The 18,971-nt window shown below is 45.2% G+C and overlaps 1 protein-coding gene across 1 annotated transcript in view; it reads right to left on the bottom strand.

The window, feature by feature from the left end:
• Positions 1 to 3,031: 3,031 nt before the first annotated feature.
• The window catches only part of RFESD (Rieske Fe-S domain containing), a 64,433-nt gene continuing 48,493 nt past the window's right edge, over positions 3,032 to 18,971 (bottom strand). Inside the window, exon 4 of the mRNA XM_069751962.1 lies at positions 3,032 to 3,661. Coding sequence (XP_069608063.1) covers positions 3,392 to 3,661 — 270 coding nt within the window. The 3' untranslated portion in view covers positions 3,032 to 3,391. The remainder of the gene's footprint in view (positions 3,662 to 18,971) is intronic.

Below are 18,971 nucleotides of genomic sequence, written 5' to 3'. Positions count from 1 at the left end.
AGCTTGAGGGGTGCAGTTTTTAGAATGGTGTCACTTTTGGGTATTTTTTGCTATACAGACCCCTAAATGTGACTTCAAATGTGAGGTGGTCCCTAAAAAAATGGTTTTGTAAATTTTGTTGTAAAAATGAGAAATTGCTGGTCAACTTTTAACCCTTATAACTCCCTAACAAAAAAAAAATTGTTTCCAAAATTGTGCTGATGTAAAGTAGACATGTGGGAAATGTTACTTAGTAAGTATTTTGTGTGACATATCTCTGTGATTTAATTGCATAAAAATTCAAAGTTGGAAAATTGCGAAATTTTCAAAATTTTCGCCAAATTTCCGTTTTTTTCACAAATAAACGCAGGTAATATCAAAGAAATTTTACAACTATCATGAAGTACAATATGTCATGAGAAAACAATGTCAGAATCACTGGGATCCGTTGAAACGTTCCAGAGTTATAACCTCATAATGGACAGTGGTCAGAATTGTAAAAATTGGCCCGGTCATTAACGTACATACCACCCCCGGGGCTTAGGAGGTTAATCATAATGGCAACCCAAAACATCCAAATGACCCTGATCAAAAGTTCATATACCCTTCTGATTTTGGCCTGATAACATGCGCAGAAGTTAACACAAATGGGTTTGAATGGCTACTAAAGGTACCATCCTCACCTCTGACCTGTTTGCTTGTATCAGTGTGTCTGCATAAAAGCTGAGTGAGTTTCTGGGATCCAGACAGACTCTTGCATCTTTAATCCAGCCACTGACATATCTGGATTGTGATTCATGGGGAAAGCAAAAGAATTGTCAACGGATCTACTGGAAAAGGTAGTTAAACTGTATAAAACAGGAAATGAATACAAAAAGATATCCAAGGAATTGATAATGCCAGTCAGCAGCGTTCAAACTGTAATTAACAAATGGAAAATCAGGGGCTCTATAAAAACAAAACCACGGTCAGGTAGACCAGCAAAAAATTTGTCCACAACTGCCAGGAAAATAGTTTGGGATGCAAAGAAAAACAACATCAGCTGAAATACTGGACTCTCTGAAAACTAGCGGTGTGGCTGTTTCAAGATGCACAATAAGGAAGCACTTGAAGAAAAATGGGCAACATGGTCAAGTTGGCAGAAGAAAGCCATTACTGCTCAAATGCCACAAAGTATCTCACCTACAATATGCAAAACAGCACAGAGACAAGCCTCAAAATGTCTGGAACAAGGTAATTTAGAGTGATGAGAGCAAAATTGGACTTTTTGTCCATAAGCGTTACATTTGGAGAGAGATTAACACGACCTATGATGAAAGGAACATCATTCCTACTGGAAAGCACAGAGGTGGATCGCTGATGTTTTGGGGATGTGTGAGCTACAAAAGCACAGGAAACTTGGTCAAAGTTGAAGGAAAGATGAATGCAGCAAGTTATCAGCAACTCCTGGAAACAAATTTGCAATCATCAGCCTGGAAGCGTCGCATGGGACGTACTTGGACGTTCCAACATGACAACGATCCAAAACACAAGGCCAAGTCGACCTGTCATTGGCTACAGTAGAACAAAGTGAAGGTTCTGGAGTGGTTATCTCAGTCTCCTGACCTCAATATCATTGAGCCACTCTGCAGAAATCTCAAGCGCGCAGTTCATGCTAGACAACCCAGGAATTTACAGGAACTGGAGGCTTTTTGCCAAGAAGAGTAGGCAGCTTTACCATCTGAGAAAATAACCTCATCCACAACTATCACAAACGACTTCAAGCTGTCATTGATGTTAGAGGGGGCAATACACGGTATTAAAAAAAAAAGGGCTATGTACACTTTTGATCAGGGTTATTTGGCTTTCTTCTGGCAACTCGACAATGCAGCCCATTTTTCTTCAAATGCCTCCTTATTGTGCATCTTGAAACAACCACACCGCTAGTTTTCAGAGAGTCCAGTATTTCAGCTGATGTTATTTGTGGAATTTTGATCAGGGTCATTTGTATGTTTTGGGTTGTCATTATGATTTAAAAAGAGAAAACACAGTAGTTTGACAAAAAATGGCTTCACCCAACCACTAACCATGAGTGAAGAAAAAGTTTTGGTGTTATCATTTATATTCAATGAAAAAAGGCTAAGAAAGCAAATTTTGCCGGGGTATGTACTTTTGAGCACAATTATACATTGATTGGCCCCTACAGTAATTATATCCACACTTTCCACCATAAACCAATAATGTATGTTCTTCATCCTGACCCCCACAGAGTAATTATGTCACCCCTTTATTTATTTAAGGTCCTAGATCCTGAGCCCCTATATTACTCCCATCCTGGTCCCCTATGTCCACTTTAATAATGTCCACATCCTGAGCCCTCTGTGCCCTTCCCTGCCCACAAGTCAAGTACCAACAGTGACAGCTGACCATTAGGGTGAGGAGTCGGCCCAGAGACAGGCAATACCAGAAGGCCTATTACCAGAAGCAGAAGAACTACAGGATTTCGACAGTGACACATCTTATGTTACTAGAGCTGGCAGAATTATCAGAAAGCCGGCACACCTCAAGGATTATATCTAACTGGACTTATTATTTTAGATATCTAACTTGTTCATGTCATCCATTGTTTTATTATTTTTCATTGTTCTTAGATATCTAACTTGGTCATGTTATCCATTGTTTTATTATTTTTCATTGTTCTTCCAGTTAAAAGAGAAAGGATGTAGCAGTATGTTCTATATAATTTGGCTTCTAGGGGTCTTACTATGTTTATGTGTGTACTATAGTGTTGTTGGAACTTGTTGGTCAGTGGTGGAGAAGGCTTATGTAATGGAGGATTACACCGCATGTAATAAACAGCCTGTTAATACCAACAGAGTGTGATCCCTGACGGGAAACAACAGAACAATCAGCATATCCTCTTTAGACTAGACTGCCTGGCGCGATAGCAGCCATTGATGCCGACAGGCAGCTCACAGGGTTCCTGTCCAGTGGCCATGGAATACTGATGTGAGCAGTGGACCAGGGTCTGGCAAATTTATGCGCTCATCTCTAAAATGTAACAAGTCACTGTGAGATCCATGGCTGTATAGTACAACTTTATTCCAAAAAGAGCCCACAAACACCCACTACTTTTTAATAAAAATTAATAACTTTACATTATGCATTGCAAGTGTCTTTTTCTACAGGTAGATGAGCAGCCCATAAGGCAATCAGCACTCGGTAACTTTCATTTTGTTGTAACAATGAAAGTGAAGATGTTGAGCTTACAGCGGATAATTGCTTGGATTTATTCCACTGAAATCATCTGCGGATGTGATTCTTCTCTGATTTATGGCTGCTTTCTGTACCAATTCTTTTGCATGAATGATTGCCGATATTACAGACTCATAATTCAGTATAATAGATGACACTGTTAGTTGCTAGTATACATTTAAACAGGATTAGGACACTGTTCGTCATTGAACTTTTCTTTTGCAAAGAAATCAGAGTCAAATTCTTCATTTATATCTGAGAGTGCTACATAAATGTCCCCATTTTTCACAATTACTTTGTGAGTCCTTTGTTTCTTTCCTTTAGAGAACCACTTTTTTGATTGTTTTGGGTCTTGAGGGTTAACTCCTTGGTAGAGGCCTTCACCAGTTTCCAGAACGATTTTATATTTGTGCCAAGGACAAACAACACATGCTTGACCATTAATATCCTGCACAGAAAAGAACATTTGTTAATATAAGCACTAATTCAACTGACATTCCCTTGCATAGTTGAAAAGAACCTGTCAGGGCCGATAATGCTATTACCTTTCAGATTTATCTTATGCAGGGTTTGATATGATATATCTGCAGGGTAATAGCATTTTGATCATGATAAAAAATACTCTTTTTTTTAGAATTAAGAATAAAACATGGACAATGATAAACTAAGGCCGGTTTCACATTTGCGGTTGTGTCCGCAGCGTTTCTGACGCATTCATCCGAATGTGTCTTGATTTCATATCTTTTACATTGTGGACTCAGGTACATGCGTTTGCATGCGTTCGCCTGCGTTCCCTTACGCATGCGTATTTTCGCGGTGTGCGGCTGGGCACAGCTAACACACCATGTTGCAATTTTTGAGGCGGCAAATTTCCACCGCCATACGCATGCGGACGCTTGCGGAAGGAGTGCACCAAAACAACGCATTGCAGTCTATGGGAACGCATAGGAACGCAAGGACATGCATTCACTTGCGTTTGCGTACGCATGTGTTTTCTAAGTAAACAAGAAATCCCATGAGACACACCCATTTGGCGTGGCTTGTGTCAAGGAAATTCTCCTGGAAAATCTTTTCCTATCGAACGCATGCGCATAAAAACCGCAAACGCATGCAAAAACGCACACAAATGCATGCAAAGGCAGTGTTTTTTCTGTAAGCTGATGCGGATAAAACACGCTGCGTTATCATGCGTTTGCATGCGTTTTTGCATGCATTTGCGGTTGCAGACAAGATGCTGTGGACTGAATAGCAAATGTGAAAATAGCCTAAGTGGTAATAAGATCCAAGGTGGAGAGCTGAAAAAACATTATAAAGTGGCACCACCGGAAGGCAGGCAAGGATGTAACATTAAGTCCCAATATAGATACATGAATAACAGTCCAAAGAATCACTAATAAAATTAGGATGAAATATTGGTATGTCCAAAAAAATGTGAAGACTACATTGGTCAGCAAACACATATTACTCAAATGAAGGTGAAAGTGCATATAAAGCTAATCAGAACACTGGAGCCTCAATGCACAGGACTGTACAATGATACATTATTATTTAAGGAATACAAACATACTTTACCTAACCTTGCGATGGTGCCACTTCCGCTACACACGTTTCGGCAGCGGGACATCGTCAGGGGGGACAATGTATCATTGCACTGTACTGTGTATTGAGGATCCAGCGTTGAGCCCATAACACTGTAAGGAGGACAGTATGAGACCCATAATGATGCATGTAGGGCAATATGGGCCCATAATGATGTACGTAGGACTATATGGGACCCATAATAATAGATGTAGAACTATATGGGGCACATAATACTGTATGGAGGACTATATGAGACCGATAATGATGTATGTAGGACTACATGGGGTCCACAATAATGCATGTAGGACTATATAGGGCCCACAATAATGCATGTTGGACTATATGGGGCCCATGATACTGTATAGAGGACTATAAGGGACACATAATGTATAGAGGACTACATGGGCCCATAATACTGTATGGAGGACTATTTGGTACCCATAATAGTGTATGGAGGACTGTATGGAGCCCTCAAGACTGTATGGAAAACTATATGGGGTCTATAATAATGTATGTAGGACTATATGGGACCCATAATAATGTATGTAGGACTATATGGAGCCCATAATACTGTTTTGAGGTCTATATGGGGCCCATAATAATGTATGCAAAACTAAATGGGACCTATAATAATGTATGTAGAATTTTATGGAGCCAATAATGTATGTAGGATTATATGAGACCCATAATAATGTATGGTGAACTATGTGGGGCCCATAATATTGTAGGTACGATTATATGGGACCCATAATAATGTATGTAGGACTATATGGGGCCCATAATAATGTATAGTCGACTTTATAAGGCCCCAAAACTATATGGGGCCATAATAATGTATGTGGGACTACATGGGACCCATAATAATGTAGTATGTAGGACTACATGGAGCCCATAATACTGTATGGAGGATTATATGGGGCCCATAATAATGTATGCAAAACTAAATGGGACCTATAATAATGTATGTAGAATTTTATGGAGCCAATAATGTATGTAGGACTATATGAGGCCCATAATAATGTATGGTGGACTATGTCGGGCCCATAATAAAGTAGGTAAGATTATATGGGGCCCATAATAATGTATGTAGGACTATATGGGGCTCATAATAATGTATAGTTGACTTTATAAGGCCCAAAAACTATATGGGTCACTATATGGGGCCATAATAATTTATGTGAGACTATATGGGACCCATAATAATGTATGTAGGACTATATGGAGCCCATAATACTTATGGAGGACTATATGGGGCCCATAATAATGTATGCAAAACTAAATGGGACCTATAATAATGTATGTAGAATTATATTGAGCCAATATTGTGTGTAGGACTATATAAGGCCCATAATAATGTATGAAGGACTTTAAAGGGCCCATTATAATGTGTGGAGGACTACACTGCCGATTTTGCAAGTTTATCTTAGGTACAGTTCAACTTTGAGAGACAGAATCAAATAATAAGAGCCAGAAAATCACATTTTATGATTTTTAAATATGGTAATTAAATTGGGTTTTCTTGCAAGAAATAAGTATTTGATCACCTACCAACCAGAAAGAATTCTGCCTCTCACAGACCTGTTAGTTTTTCTTTAAGAAGCCCTCCTACTCTGCACTCATTACCTGTATTAACTGCATCTGTTTGAACTTGTTACCTGTATAAAAGACACCTGTCCATACACTTAATTAATAACATGCCAATATTTCCACCATGGTCAAGACCAAAAGAGCTGTGTAAGGACACCAGGAATAAAATTGTAGACCTGCACAAGGCTGGGATGGGCTACAGGACAATAGGCAAGCAGCTTGGTGAGAAGGCAACAACTGGTGGCAGAATTACTACAGAATGGAAGAAACACAGGATCTCCCCTTGTGGGGTAAAGATGATTCTGCGTAAGGTCAGGAATCAGCCCATAACTACATGGGAGGACCTAGTCAATGACCTGAAGGGAACTGGGACCACTGTTGTGAATTCCGCTCTTGGGCTCCCTCTGGTGGTTGTAAGTGGCACTTTTGTGAGTTCTGCTCTTGGGCTCCCTCCGGTGGTTTTAAGTGGTATGGCTGCTCCTTGGATTTAGCAGTCAGCAGCTGTTTCCACTGATTGTCTATTCTGCTTGGCTATTTAGCCTGGCTCTTTCCTTCAGCTTGTGCCACTCTTGTCAATGGTTCCTGGTTAGATTCACATCTCTTTGGATTTCCCTGTTATCCTGACCAGTTCAGCAAAGCTAAGTCCTTGCTTGCTCTTTTCTGTCCACAGGTTGTGGACTTATCCGTTCTGTGCTTTCTATGTTTGTCCAGCTTGTCAGTATGAATTAATTCAGTTAAGCTGGAAGCTCTGGGAAGCAGATTTACCCTCCACACCTTTAGTCAGGTGTGGAGATTTTTGTAAACTCTGTGGATATTTTGTAGTGTTTAATACTGACCGCACAGTATTCCATCCTGTCCTATCTATCTAGCTAGACTGGCCTCCTGTGCTCATCCTGGTTTCATTCTGTGTAAGTCTTTTCCCTCTCCACTCACAGTCATTACTTGTGGGGGGCTATCTATCCTTTGGGGATTTTCTCTGAGGCAAGATAGTTTTCCTGTTTCTATCTTTAGGGGAAGTTAGATCTTAGGCTGTGACGAGGTGCCTAGGGAGTGTCAGGAGCATCCCACGGCTACTTCTAGTGTTGTGTTGAGCTTAGGGACTGAGTTACCACTTCCTTCAGAGCTCGTCCCATGTTGCTCCTAAACCACCAGATCATAACAGACCACAGTCTCAAACATTACCATTAGTAACACACTACGCCATCATGGATTAAAATATTGCAGGCACCAAGGTCCTCCTGCTCATACCAGCACATGCCGAGGCCATTTTGAAGTTTGCCAATGACAATCGGGTTGATCCAGAGGAGGCATGGGAAAAGGTCATGTGGTCAGATGAGACCAAATAGAACTTTGTAGTATCAACTGCACTTGCCATGTTTGGAGGAAGAAAAAGCATGACTTCAACCCCAAGAACAACGTCCCAACTGTAAAGCATAGTGGGGGAAACATCATATTTTGGGGTACTTTTCTGCAAAGAGGACAGGATGACTGCACCGTTTTGAAGGGAGGATTGATGGGGTCATGTATCATGAGATTATGGCCAACAACCTCCTCTGGAGCTACGCTACTGTAACTGTATCGGTGTGCGCCGATACAGTTACATTCTGCAGCAGAGCAGGGAGAATCGATCTCCCTGCTCTGCCGCCTGGCCGCTATGGGGCCCCTGAGCAGGCGGGGGGGCCCTGTACCAGCAGTGGGTCCTCCACCCATCATCGCAGGGTCAGCTGTATTGGCTGGATGCCAATACAGCTGACCGCATTGATGAGAGAGGAAGATTATGCTCCCTCTCCCATTATCCCCCTGTCAGTGTCTGACGTCACTGACGCCGACACTGACAGTGGGCATGATGACGCCAGTACTCGGCGCCTGCAGTCGGAGATTAGCGGGAGCTGGGAGCAGCGCACAAACCAGGAGGAAGAGAGGTGAGTATGTAGTTTATGGGGCTACATTACACTATAGAGCAGAGGTCTCAAGCTGCATTCCTCAAGGGCCGCAAACAGGTTATGTTTTCAGGATTACCTTGTACTGCACAGGTGATAATTTAATCACCTACACACATAATGATTACAACACCGTGTGCAATGCTAAGGAAATCTTGAAAACATGCATGGTTTGAGGCCATTGAGGAATGCAGTTTGAGACCCCTGCTATAGAGGGTGGTTATGAGGGTACATTATACTACAGAGGGTGGCTATGGGGGTGCATTATACTACAGAGGGTGGCTATGGGGTGCATTATACTACAGAGGGTGGCTATAAGGGTGCATTATACTACAGAGGGTAGCTATGGGGGTGCGTTATACTACAGAGGGTAGCTATGGGGGTGCATTATACTATAGAGGGTGCCTATGGGGGTGCATTACACTACAGAGGCTGCCTATGGGTGTGCATTATGCTACTGAGGATGGCTATGGGGCTGCATTACACTACAAAGGCTGCCTATGGGGTGCATTACACTACGGAGGGTGCCTATGGGGGTGCATTACATTATAGAGGATGCCTATGAGGGTGCATTACACTACAGAGGCTGCCTGTGGGGGAGCATTACATTATAGAGGATGCCTATGGGGGTGTATTACATTATAGAGGCTGCCTATGGGGGTGCATTACACTACAGAGGCTGCCTATAGGGGTGCAATATACTGTAGAATCTGCCTGTTGGGAGTGCATTATACAATATAGAGTCTGCCTATGTGGAGTGTACTATATGGAGACCTATGTGGAGTGCATTGTACTATATGGAGGCCTATGGGGAGTGCATTATACTATGTGGAGACCTATGAGAAGTGTATTTTACTATATTGAGGATAATTTGGTGTATTATGATATTTGGAAGCTTTCTAGGGGGCCATCATACAGTGTGGAGATTACAGTGAGGGGGCCATCATACAGCGTTGGAGACATTAAACAGTTTGGGGGCCACTATGGGGTCAATATATATATGGATCGCTCCCGTAGGGCTGTGGGGTACTCGGTACCGGGTCCTTTGGTTCTCAAGAGGGATGTCAAGGTGGCTGACCTGGCCCGTTAGCCAATTTTTATTTGGTTTACCTAAATGGTTATGAACCAAAATATCTCTAAAGTCTCGTGCTATGCTTGCATGAAATAAGGGGCCCTCTTGCTACAACCTCTGCTAAATCTTTGTTCCTCTCCAGGATGTGCCACTTTCTTCTTATTGAGGAGCGTATTTGTTGGTCCAAGGGGCCGTACTGAAAACAGAATGCCAGTCTTTTTTCGTACTTCTTTCCCGCTACACTATTTCCCCCTTTTTTAGAATTTGTTACATTTTCCTCTACCCTTTCCATCGCTGCGTTTAACATGGTACTGGGATACCATCTCTGTCTAAATCTATTAAATAGATCTTTAGCCTGCTGTTCATATCCTTCCTGTGTATTGTTCATTCGTTTTACCCTTAAAACTGACTACATGGTAGTAGAGTTGAGCGACCTTGACCTTTTTAGAGTCGAGCCGGGTTTTGCGAAACCCGACTATGTCCAAAGTCGGGTCGAGTGAAATCGGCCGATTATGACGTAAAGTCGGGATCGACCGAAACACGAAACCCAATGCAAGTCAATGGGGCAGCATAGTCGGCAGTGAGTGGGGGCCAGGAAAACACCTAGAGTGGCCATTTTAATGTCAAAACCATCCATTCTTCTTAATGAAGCTTGTCAAGCGTAATTTACCTTATAATAATTGGAAGGCATTTGAAATTGGGGGTCATTTGGCTAAAGTTGTGGGGGGTAGGGCTGGTTCAAGTAATTAGTGGGCCCAGGAAATCTGGACCACGTCACGGCAGTGGAGCAGGGAGAGGTAAGTATTTCAACTTTGCAAGTGCTGTGAACCTGAGCAAGCAGGGGGGGCCCACTCGTTGGCATTGGCACTGGCACAGGGCCCCTCAAAGTACAGCGGTGTGTTTGCACGGCGGGGGCGCCTCCCACCGGCAGCAACACTTTTGCGTACTATGAGAGGCCCTGTGCCAGTGACGTCGCCAACTAGTATTCCTCCCCCCACCTGATGAAGGAACCTGCACTTTCATCTGCACCTTCCTCTTTGTCCCCGTGTAAGGTGGTATGGTATGCGGGAAGAGCAACCTGACTTTCAGCAGGGTCACAATGTTGTTGTGTAGCGTGCACGGGGAATGTTGCGTTATGGGTCAATGTACCAGCAGACTCATCTATCACTGGCTGGGCAATGGGCACGATGAAGTGGAAACACAGATATAGGCCCAAAGAAGAAAGTGGGCTAAATGCAGTTCAAAATTGGTAACACAGGAATAACCAGGGGGCATTGCAGTGGAGGACAACTGGAATGAGAGGCTGACACAGAGAGTAGGGCCAAATCAGTAAGTAGTCGAAATGCAGTTCAAAATTGGCAACCGTAGTAAACAGGCGGCACAGCTTTGTTCAGTGGAGGAGAACAGCAAGGAGTGGCAGACACCGATAGTAGGCCCCAAACCAACTAGTACGCCAAATGCAGTTGTTCCATTTAACCACAATTTAATGAGAGCCTGAAGATAGAAGCTCAGGAAAGGCAACCTGGGGAACACCTTGGAGTGTAACACACCATCTCTCTCCACCCCATACCCATTTTGTATGGCCTAATGCAGTGTACTTTTCTACAACTACTAAACGAGAGTCGGAAGACCGAAGCAATGGCAAGGAAACCTGGGGAACACCTTAGAGTGTAACACACCCTCTCTCTACACCCCATACCCAATTTGAAGGCCTAATGCAGTGTAGTTTCCAAGAACTACTAAACGAGAGCCGGAAGATCGAAGCTCAGGAAAGGCAACCTGGGGAACACCTTGGAGTGTAACACACCCTCTCGCTACACCCCATACCCAATTTGAAGGCCTAATGCAGCGTAGTTTCCAACAACTACTAAACGAGAGCCGGAAGATCGAAGCTCAGGAAAGGCAACCTGGGGAACACCTTGGAGTGGAACACACCATCTCTCTACACCCCATACCCAATTTGAAGGCCTAATGCAGAGTAGTTTCCAAGAACTACTAAACGAGAGCCGGAAGATCGAAGCTCAGGAAAGGCAACCTGGGGAACACCTTGGAGTGTAACACAACGTCTCTCTACACGACGGAAGGGCTGATTCTTAGGAAGGAAGGCTGTTGGAAATAAGCATTGCGCGTCCGAGGGTGATTATATTCTTATTAGGTATATACTCACCCTCGGACGCGCCCTGCTTCTTTATTTGGAATGAATGTTTATTTGCAATGTGGTGTTGACTTTCTCTATTATTTTGGTAATTAATGATTTTATTATTTTCATTATTTTGCATCTTCTCGGCAATAATATAAAGAAGACGCGACAGGACAACACTCGGTGGATGCCATATGTGTGTTTTCAATTTAAAAAAACTTTCAGTTAACTACTTGCAGGAGAAAGTAATTGTAGCTGGTGGCCATTTTTAGTACTGTACCAGATTAGAGTTGTGTGTTTGTTTTTAATGTTAAAATGTCTGCATTTGATATCTCACCAGTATTTTCTTTTTTATAAGCAAAATACTTATTTTTATATTTTCTGATGTTGGTTCCAGGGGTACACGGCCAGCAGTGCCCTGGTCAGTGTAGTAGTAGTTGAAAGAATGGACCGCAGACAGGCATCGAAGGCCTAAAATAATAACACATGGCTGTAGGCAATTTTAAATTGGTTCCAGGGGTACACGGACAGCAGTGGTGTGGTCAGTGGAGGCCTAGTGGAAGGAGTGACCGCAGACAGGCATCGAAGGCCTAAAATAATAACACATGGCTGTAGGCAATTTTAAATTGGTTCCAGGGGTACACGGACAGCAGTGGTGTGGTCAGTGGAGGCCTAGTGGAAGGAGTGACCGCAGACAGGCATCGAAGGCCTAAAATAATAACACATGGCTGTAGGCAATTTTAAATTGGTTCCAGGGGTACACGGGCAGCAGTGACCTGGTCAGTGTAGTAGTAGTTGAAAGAATGGACCGCAGACAGGCATCGAAGGCCTAAAATAAAAAAATTGGGCTGGCTGTAGGCAATTTTAAATTGGTTCCAGGGGTACACGGGCAGCAGTGACCTGGTCAGTGTAGTAGTAGTTGAAAGAATGGACCGCAGACAGGCATCGAAGGCCTAAAATAAAAAAATTGGGCTGGCTGTAGGCAATTTTAAATTGGTTCCAGGGGTACACGGGCAGCAGTGGTGTGGTCAGTGGAGGCCTAGTGGAAGGAGTGACCGCAGACAGGCATCGAAGGCCTAACATAACAAACTTGGGCTGGCTGTAGGCACTTTTAAATTGGTTCCAGGGGTACACGGGCAGCAGTGGTCTGGTCAGTGGAAGTCTAGTGGAAGGAGTGACCGCAGACAGGCATCGAAGGCCTAAAATAATAACACATGGCTGTAGGCAATTTTAAATTGGTTCCAGGGGTACACGGACAGCAGTGGTGTGGTCAGTGGAGGCCTAGTGGAAGGAGTGACCGCAGACAGGCATCGAAGGCCTAAAATAATAACACATGGCTGTAGGCAATTTTAAATTGGTTCCAGGGGTACACGGACAGCAGTGGTGTGGTCAGTGGAGGCCTAGTGGAAGGAGTGACCGCAGACAGGCATCGAAGGCCTAAAATAATAACACATGGCTGTAGGCAATTTTAAATTGGTTCCAGGGGTACACGGGCAGCAGTGACCTGGTCAGTGTAGTAGTAGTTGAAAGAATGGACCGCAGACAGGCATCGAAGGCCTAAAATAAAAAAATTGGGCTGGCTGTAGGCAATTTTAAATTGGTTCCAGGGGTACACGGCCAGCAGTGCCCTGGTCAGTGTAGTAGTAGTTGAAAGAATGGACCGCAGACAGGCATCGAAGGCCTAAAATAATAACACATGGCTGTAGGCAATTTTAAATTGGTTCCAGGGGTACACGGACAGCAGTGGTGTGGTCAGTGGAGGCCTAGTGGAAGGAGTGACCGCAGACAGGCATCGAAGGCCTAAAATAATAACACATGGCTGTAGGCAATTTTAAATTGGTTCCAGGGGTACACGGACAGCAGTGGTGTGGTCAGTGGAGGCCTAGTGGAAGGAGTGACCGCAGACAGGCATCGAAGGCCTAAAATAATAACACATGGCTGTAGGCAATTTTAAATTGGTTCCAGGGGTACACGGGCAGCAGTGACCTGGTCAGTGTAGTAGTAGTTGAAAGAATGGACCGCAGACAGGCATCGAAGGCCTAAAATAAAAAAATTGGGCTGGCTGTAGGCAATTTTAAATTGGTTCCAGGGGTACACGGGCAGCAGTGACCTGGTCAGTGTAGTAGTAGTTGAAAGAATGGACCGCAGACAGGCATCGAAGGCCTAAAATAAAAAAATTGGGCTGGCTGTAGGCAATTTTAAATTGGTTCCAGGGGTACACGGGCAGCAGTGACCTGGTCAGTGTAGTAGTAGTTGAAAGAATGGACCGCAGACAGGCATCGAAGGCCTAAAATAAAAAAATTGGGCTGGCTGTAGGCAATTTTAAATTGGTTCCAGGGGTACACGGGCAGCAGTGACCTGGTCAGTGTAGTAGTAGTTGAAAGAATGGACCGCAGACAGGCATCGAAGGCCTAAAATAAAAAAATTGGGCTGGCTGTAGGCAATTTTAAATTGGTTCCAGGGGTACACGGGCAGCAGTGACCTGGTCAGTGTAGTAGTAGTTGAAAGAATGGACCGCAGACAGGCATCGAAGGCCTAAAATAAAAAAATTGGGCTGGCTGTAGGCAATTTTAAATTGGTTCCAGGGGTACACGGGCAGCAGTGGTGTGGTCAGTGGAGGCCTAGTGGAAGGAGTGACCGCAGACAGGCATCGAAGGCCTAAAATAATAACACATGGCTGTAGGCACTTTTAAATTGGTTCCAGGGGTACACGGGCAGCAGTGGTCTGGTCAGTGGAAGTCTAGTGGAAGGAGTGACCGCAGACAGGCTTCGAAGGCCTAACATAACAAAATTGGGCTGGCTGTAGGCACTTTAAATTGGTTCCAGGGGTACATGGGCAGCAGTGTATGGTCAGTGGAAGTCTAGTGGAAGGAGTGACGGCAGACAGTCTTCGAAGGCCTAACATAACAAAATTGGGCTGACTGTAGGCACTTTTAAATTGGTTCCAGGGTAACACGGCCAGCAGTGGCCTGGTCAGTGTAGTAGTTGTAGAAAGAAGGGACCGCAGACAGGCTTCGAAGGCCTAACATAACAAAAATGTCAAAACAATGGTATTGTCAGTGCCAGGCATTGAAGGATGTCAGCGGCTAGACTACACATTGGTGAAGCTGTGAGAGATAATTTTGCTAGTGGTAGAGCACTGTTTGAGCTGGGGGGGGGAACTGTCTTGTGGCCGGCGGTACAGGCACAGGGCCCCTCATATTACAACGGTGTGTCTGACGTTGGGTGCGCACCACCACCGCCAGAGACACTTTATTGTACTATGAGGGACCCAGTGGCAGTGCCGTCGACCAAAAGCGGCCACACCCACCTCTTCAGACAAACAGCACTCTCAAGGGTCCAAGCGCAAAGTGGCGATAGCACGGCCCCGTGTGGGGAGTTTGGCCATTTCGTGAGGTGGAAACATGTCGTATGCTGGACAATCAGGTGAAGAAAATTACGAGATTGGAAAAGTCATTCAGAATAGTCCACAGGCAAGACCTTTTCATAGGAAAGCTAGGTGTCAGCCGGGCAGGGTGGGGCAAAAGATTTTGAAATCCAGTTGTGGTTCATTTTAATGAAGGTTAGATCATCTACATTTTGGGTAGCCAGACGAGTCCTTTTTTCTGTTAGTATTGAACCTGCAGCACTGAATACTCTTTCTGATAGGACACTAGCTGCCGGGCAAGCAAGCTCCTGCAATGCATATTCTGCCAATTCTGGCCAGGTGTCTAATTTGGATGCCCAGTAATCAAATGGGAATGACGGTTGAGGGAGAACGTCGATAAGGGATGAAAAATAGTTTGTAACCATACTGGACAAATGTTGTCTCCTGTCACTTTGAATTGATGCTGCAGTACCTGTCCTGTCTGCGGTCATAGAAAAATCACTCCACAACCTGGTCAGAAAACCCCTCTGTCCAACGCCACTTCTGATTTCTGCCCCTCTAACACCTCTGGTCTGCTGGCCCCTGGAGCTCGTGTGAGAACGATCACGGGCGCTGTGTGCAGGGAATGCCAGAAGCAAACGGTCAACAAGAGTTGATTGTTTTGTTGCTAATATTAGTTCCAAGTTCTCATGTGGCATAATATTTTGCAATTTGCCTTTATAGCGAGGATCAAGGAGGCAGGCCAACCAGTAATCGTCATCGTTCATCATTTTTGTAATGCGTGTGTCCCTTTTGAGGATACGCAAGGCATAATCCGCCATGTGGGCCAAAGTTCCCGTTGTCAAATCTGCGGTTGTGCTTGGTTGAGGGGCAGTTGCAGGCAAATCTACGTCACTTGTGTCCCTCAAAAAACCAGAACCCGGCCTTGCCACGCCACCAATTTCCCGTGCCCCCGGGAAAGCTTCCTCATTAAAAATATACTCATCCCCATCATCCTCCTCATCCTCCACCTCCTCTTCGCCCGGTACCTCGTCATGTACACTGCCCTGACCAGACAATCGCTGACTGTCATCAAGGCTTTCCTCTTCCTCTGGTGCAGACGCCTGATCCTTTATGTGCGTCAAACTTTGCATCAGCAGACGCATTAGGGGGATGCTCATGCTTATTATGGCGTTGTCTGCACTAACCAGCCGTGTGCATTCCTCAAAACACTGAAGGACTTGACACATGTCTTGAATCTTCGACCACTGCACACCTGACAACTCCATGTCTGCCATCCTACTGCCTGCCCGTGTATGTGTATCCTCCCACAAAAACATAACAGCCCGCCTCTGTTCGCACAGTCTCTGAAGCATGTGCAGTGTTGAGTTCCACCTTGTTGCAACGTCTATGATTAGGCGATGCTGGGGAAGGTTCAAAGAACGCTGATAGGTCTGCATACGGCTGGAGTGTACAGGCGAACGGCGGATATGTGCGCAAAGTCCACGCACTTTGAGGAGCAGGTCGGATAACCCCGGATAACTTTTCAGGAAGCACTGCACCACCAGGTTTAAGGTGTGAGCCAGGCAAGGAATGTGTTTCAGTTGGGAAAGGGAGATGGCAGCCATGAAATTCCTTCCGTTATCACTCACTACCTTGCCTGCCTCAAGATCTACAGTGCCCAGCCACGACTGCGTTTCTTGCTGCAAGAACTCGGACAGAACTTCCGCGGTGTGTCTATTGTCGCCCAAACACTTCATAGCCAATACAGCCTGCTGACGTATGCCAGTAGCTGCCCCATAATGGGAGACCTGGTGTGCAACAGTGGCAGGTGCGGATGGAGTGTTTGTGCGACTGCGGTCTGTGGACGAGCTCTTGCTTCTGCAGGAGGACGAGGAGGAGGAGGAGGAGGGGGTGCGAACGGCTACAGACAACTGTTTACTAGACCGTGGGCTAGGCAGAACTGTCCCAAACTTGCTGTCCCCTGTGGACCCTGAATCCACCACATTTACCCAGTGTGCCGTGATGGACACGTAACGTCCCTGGCCATGCCTACTGGTCCATGCATCTGTTGTCAGGTGCACCTTTGTGCTCACAGATTGCCTGAGTGCATGGACGATGCGCTCTTTAACATGCTGGTGGAGGGCTGGGATGGCTTTTCTGGAAAAAAAGTGTCGACTGGGTAGCTCGTAGCGTGGTACAGCGTAGTCCATCAGGTCTTTGAAAGCTTCGCTTTCAACTAACCGGTAGGGCATCATCTCTAACGAGATTAGTCTAGCTATGTGGGCGTTCAAACCCTGTGTACGCGGATGCGAGGCTAAGTATTTCCTTTTTCTAACCATAGTCTCATGTAGGGTGAGCTGGACTGGAGAGCTGGAGATCGTGGAACTAGCGGGGGTGCCGGTGGACATGGCAGACTGAGAGACGGTGGGAGATGGTATTGTTGCCGCCGGTGCCCTAGATGCAGTGTTTCCTACTACGAAACTGGTGATTCCCTGACCCTGACTGCTTTGGCCTGGCAAAGATACCTGCACAGATACAGCAGGTGGTGCGCTAAATGGTGGTCCTACACTGCCGGAAGGGATGTTGCGTTGATGACTAGCTTCATTGGCCGAGGGTGCAACAACCTTAAGGGACGTTTGGTAGTTAGTCCAAGCTTTCCAATGCATGGTGGTTAAATGTCTATGCATGCAACTAGTATTGAGACTTTTCAGATTCTGACCTCTGCTTAAGGAAGTAGAACATTTTTGACAGATGACTTTGCGCTGATCAATTGGATGTTGTTTAAAAAAATGCCAGACTGCACTCTTTCTAGCATCGGATACCTTTTCAGGCATTGCAGACTGAGCTTTAACCGGATGGCCACGCTGTCCTCCACCAGGTTTTGGCTTTGCCACGCGTTTTGGGCAAGATACGGGCCCGGCAGATGGAACCTGTGGCGATGTTGATGCCTGCTGCGGCCCCTCCTCCTCCTCTGCTTCAGAACTGCTGCCGCCTGCACCCTGTTCCCCCAATGGCTGCCAATCGGGGTCAAGAACTGGGTCATCTAATAACTCTTCTTGTACCTCCTGCGCAACTTCGTCTGTGTCACCGTGTCGTTCGGTGGTATAGCGTTCGTGATGGGGCAACATAGTCTCATCAGGGTCTGATTCTTGATCAGCACCCTGCGAGGGCAATGTTGTGGTCTGAGTCAAAGGACCAGCATAGTAGTCTGGCTGTGGCTGTGCGTCAGTGCACTCCATGTCAGATTCAATTTGTAATGGGCATGGACTGTTAACTGCTTCACTTTCTAAGCCAGGGACGGTATGTGTAAAGAGCTCCATGGAGTAACCCGTTGTGTCGCCTGCTGCATTCTTCTCTGTTGTTGTTTTTGCTGAAGAGGACAAGGAAGTGACTTGTCCCTGACCGTGAACATCCACTAACGACGCGCTGCTTTTACTTTTACCAGTTTCACGAGATGAGGCAAAAGAGCTAGAGGCTGAGTCAGCAAGATAAGCCAAAACTTGCTCTTGCTGCTCCGGCTTTAAAAGCGGTTTTCCTAATCCCAGAAAAGGGAGCGTTCGAGGCCTTGTGTAGCCGGACGACGAACCTGGCTCCACAGCTCCAGACTTAGGTGCAATATTTTTTCCCCCACGACCACCTGATGCTCCACCACTACCACTACCCTCATTACCAGCTGACAATGAACGCCCCCGGCCACGACCTCTTCCACTAGACTTCCTCATTGTTTTAAAAACGTAACCAAACTAACGTTATTTGTTGCAGTCACACAACTTACACGGTGAGCTATAACTTCTGTATGATTTAGCTACCCCTTTACAGGTTGGTGAGACCACAGCGAAAATCAGGCCCAATGTTACACACTCTTTTTTTGGTGGCTGCAAATTAGAGAGATGCCCCACACGCAGGACTGTCACTGAAGCACAAATGTTAATATTAATGTCACACTATTATTTTTTTTTTATTTTTATTTTTTTCAGGAACACTTTAGAAACCCCCCAAAAAAAAAAAAATAGATTTTTGCAGGGAGAATTTAGAAAACAAATGTAACAAACTATATGCTTTCTATGGGCCACTGAGTGAGAGATGACG

Source organism: Ranitomeya imitator, chromosome 1 (assembly GCF_032444005.1).
Source record: "Ranitomeya imitator isolate aRanImi1 chromosome 1, aRanImi1.pri, whole genome shotgun sequence".
NCBI lineage: Eukaryota > Metazoa > Chordata > Amphibia > Anura > Dendrobatidae > Ranitomeya > Ranitomeya imitator.
The sequence above is the reverse complement of the archived record's forward strand: the minus strand, read 5'-3'. Positions and strand labels throughout refer to the sequence as shown.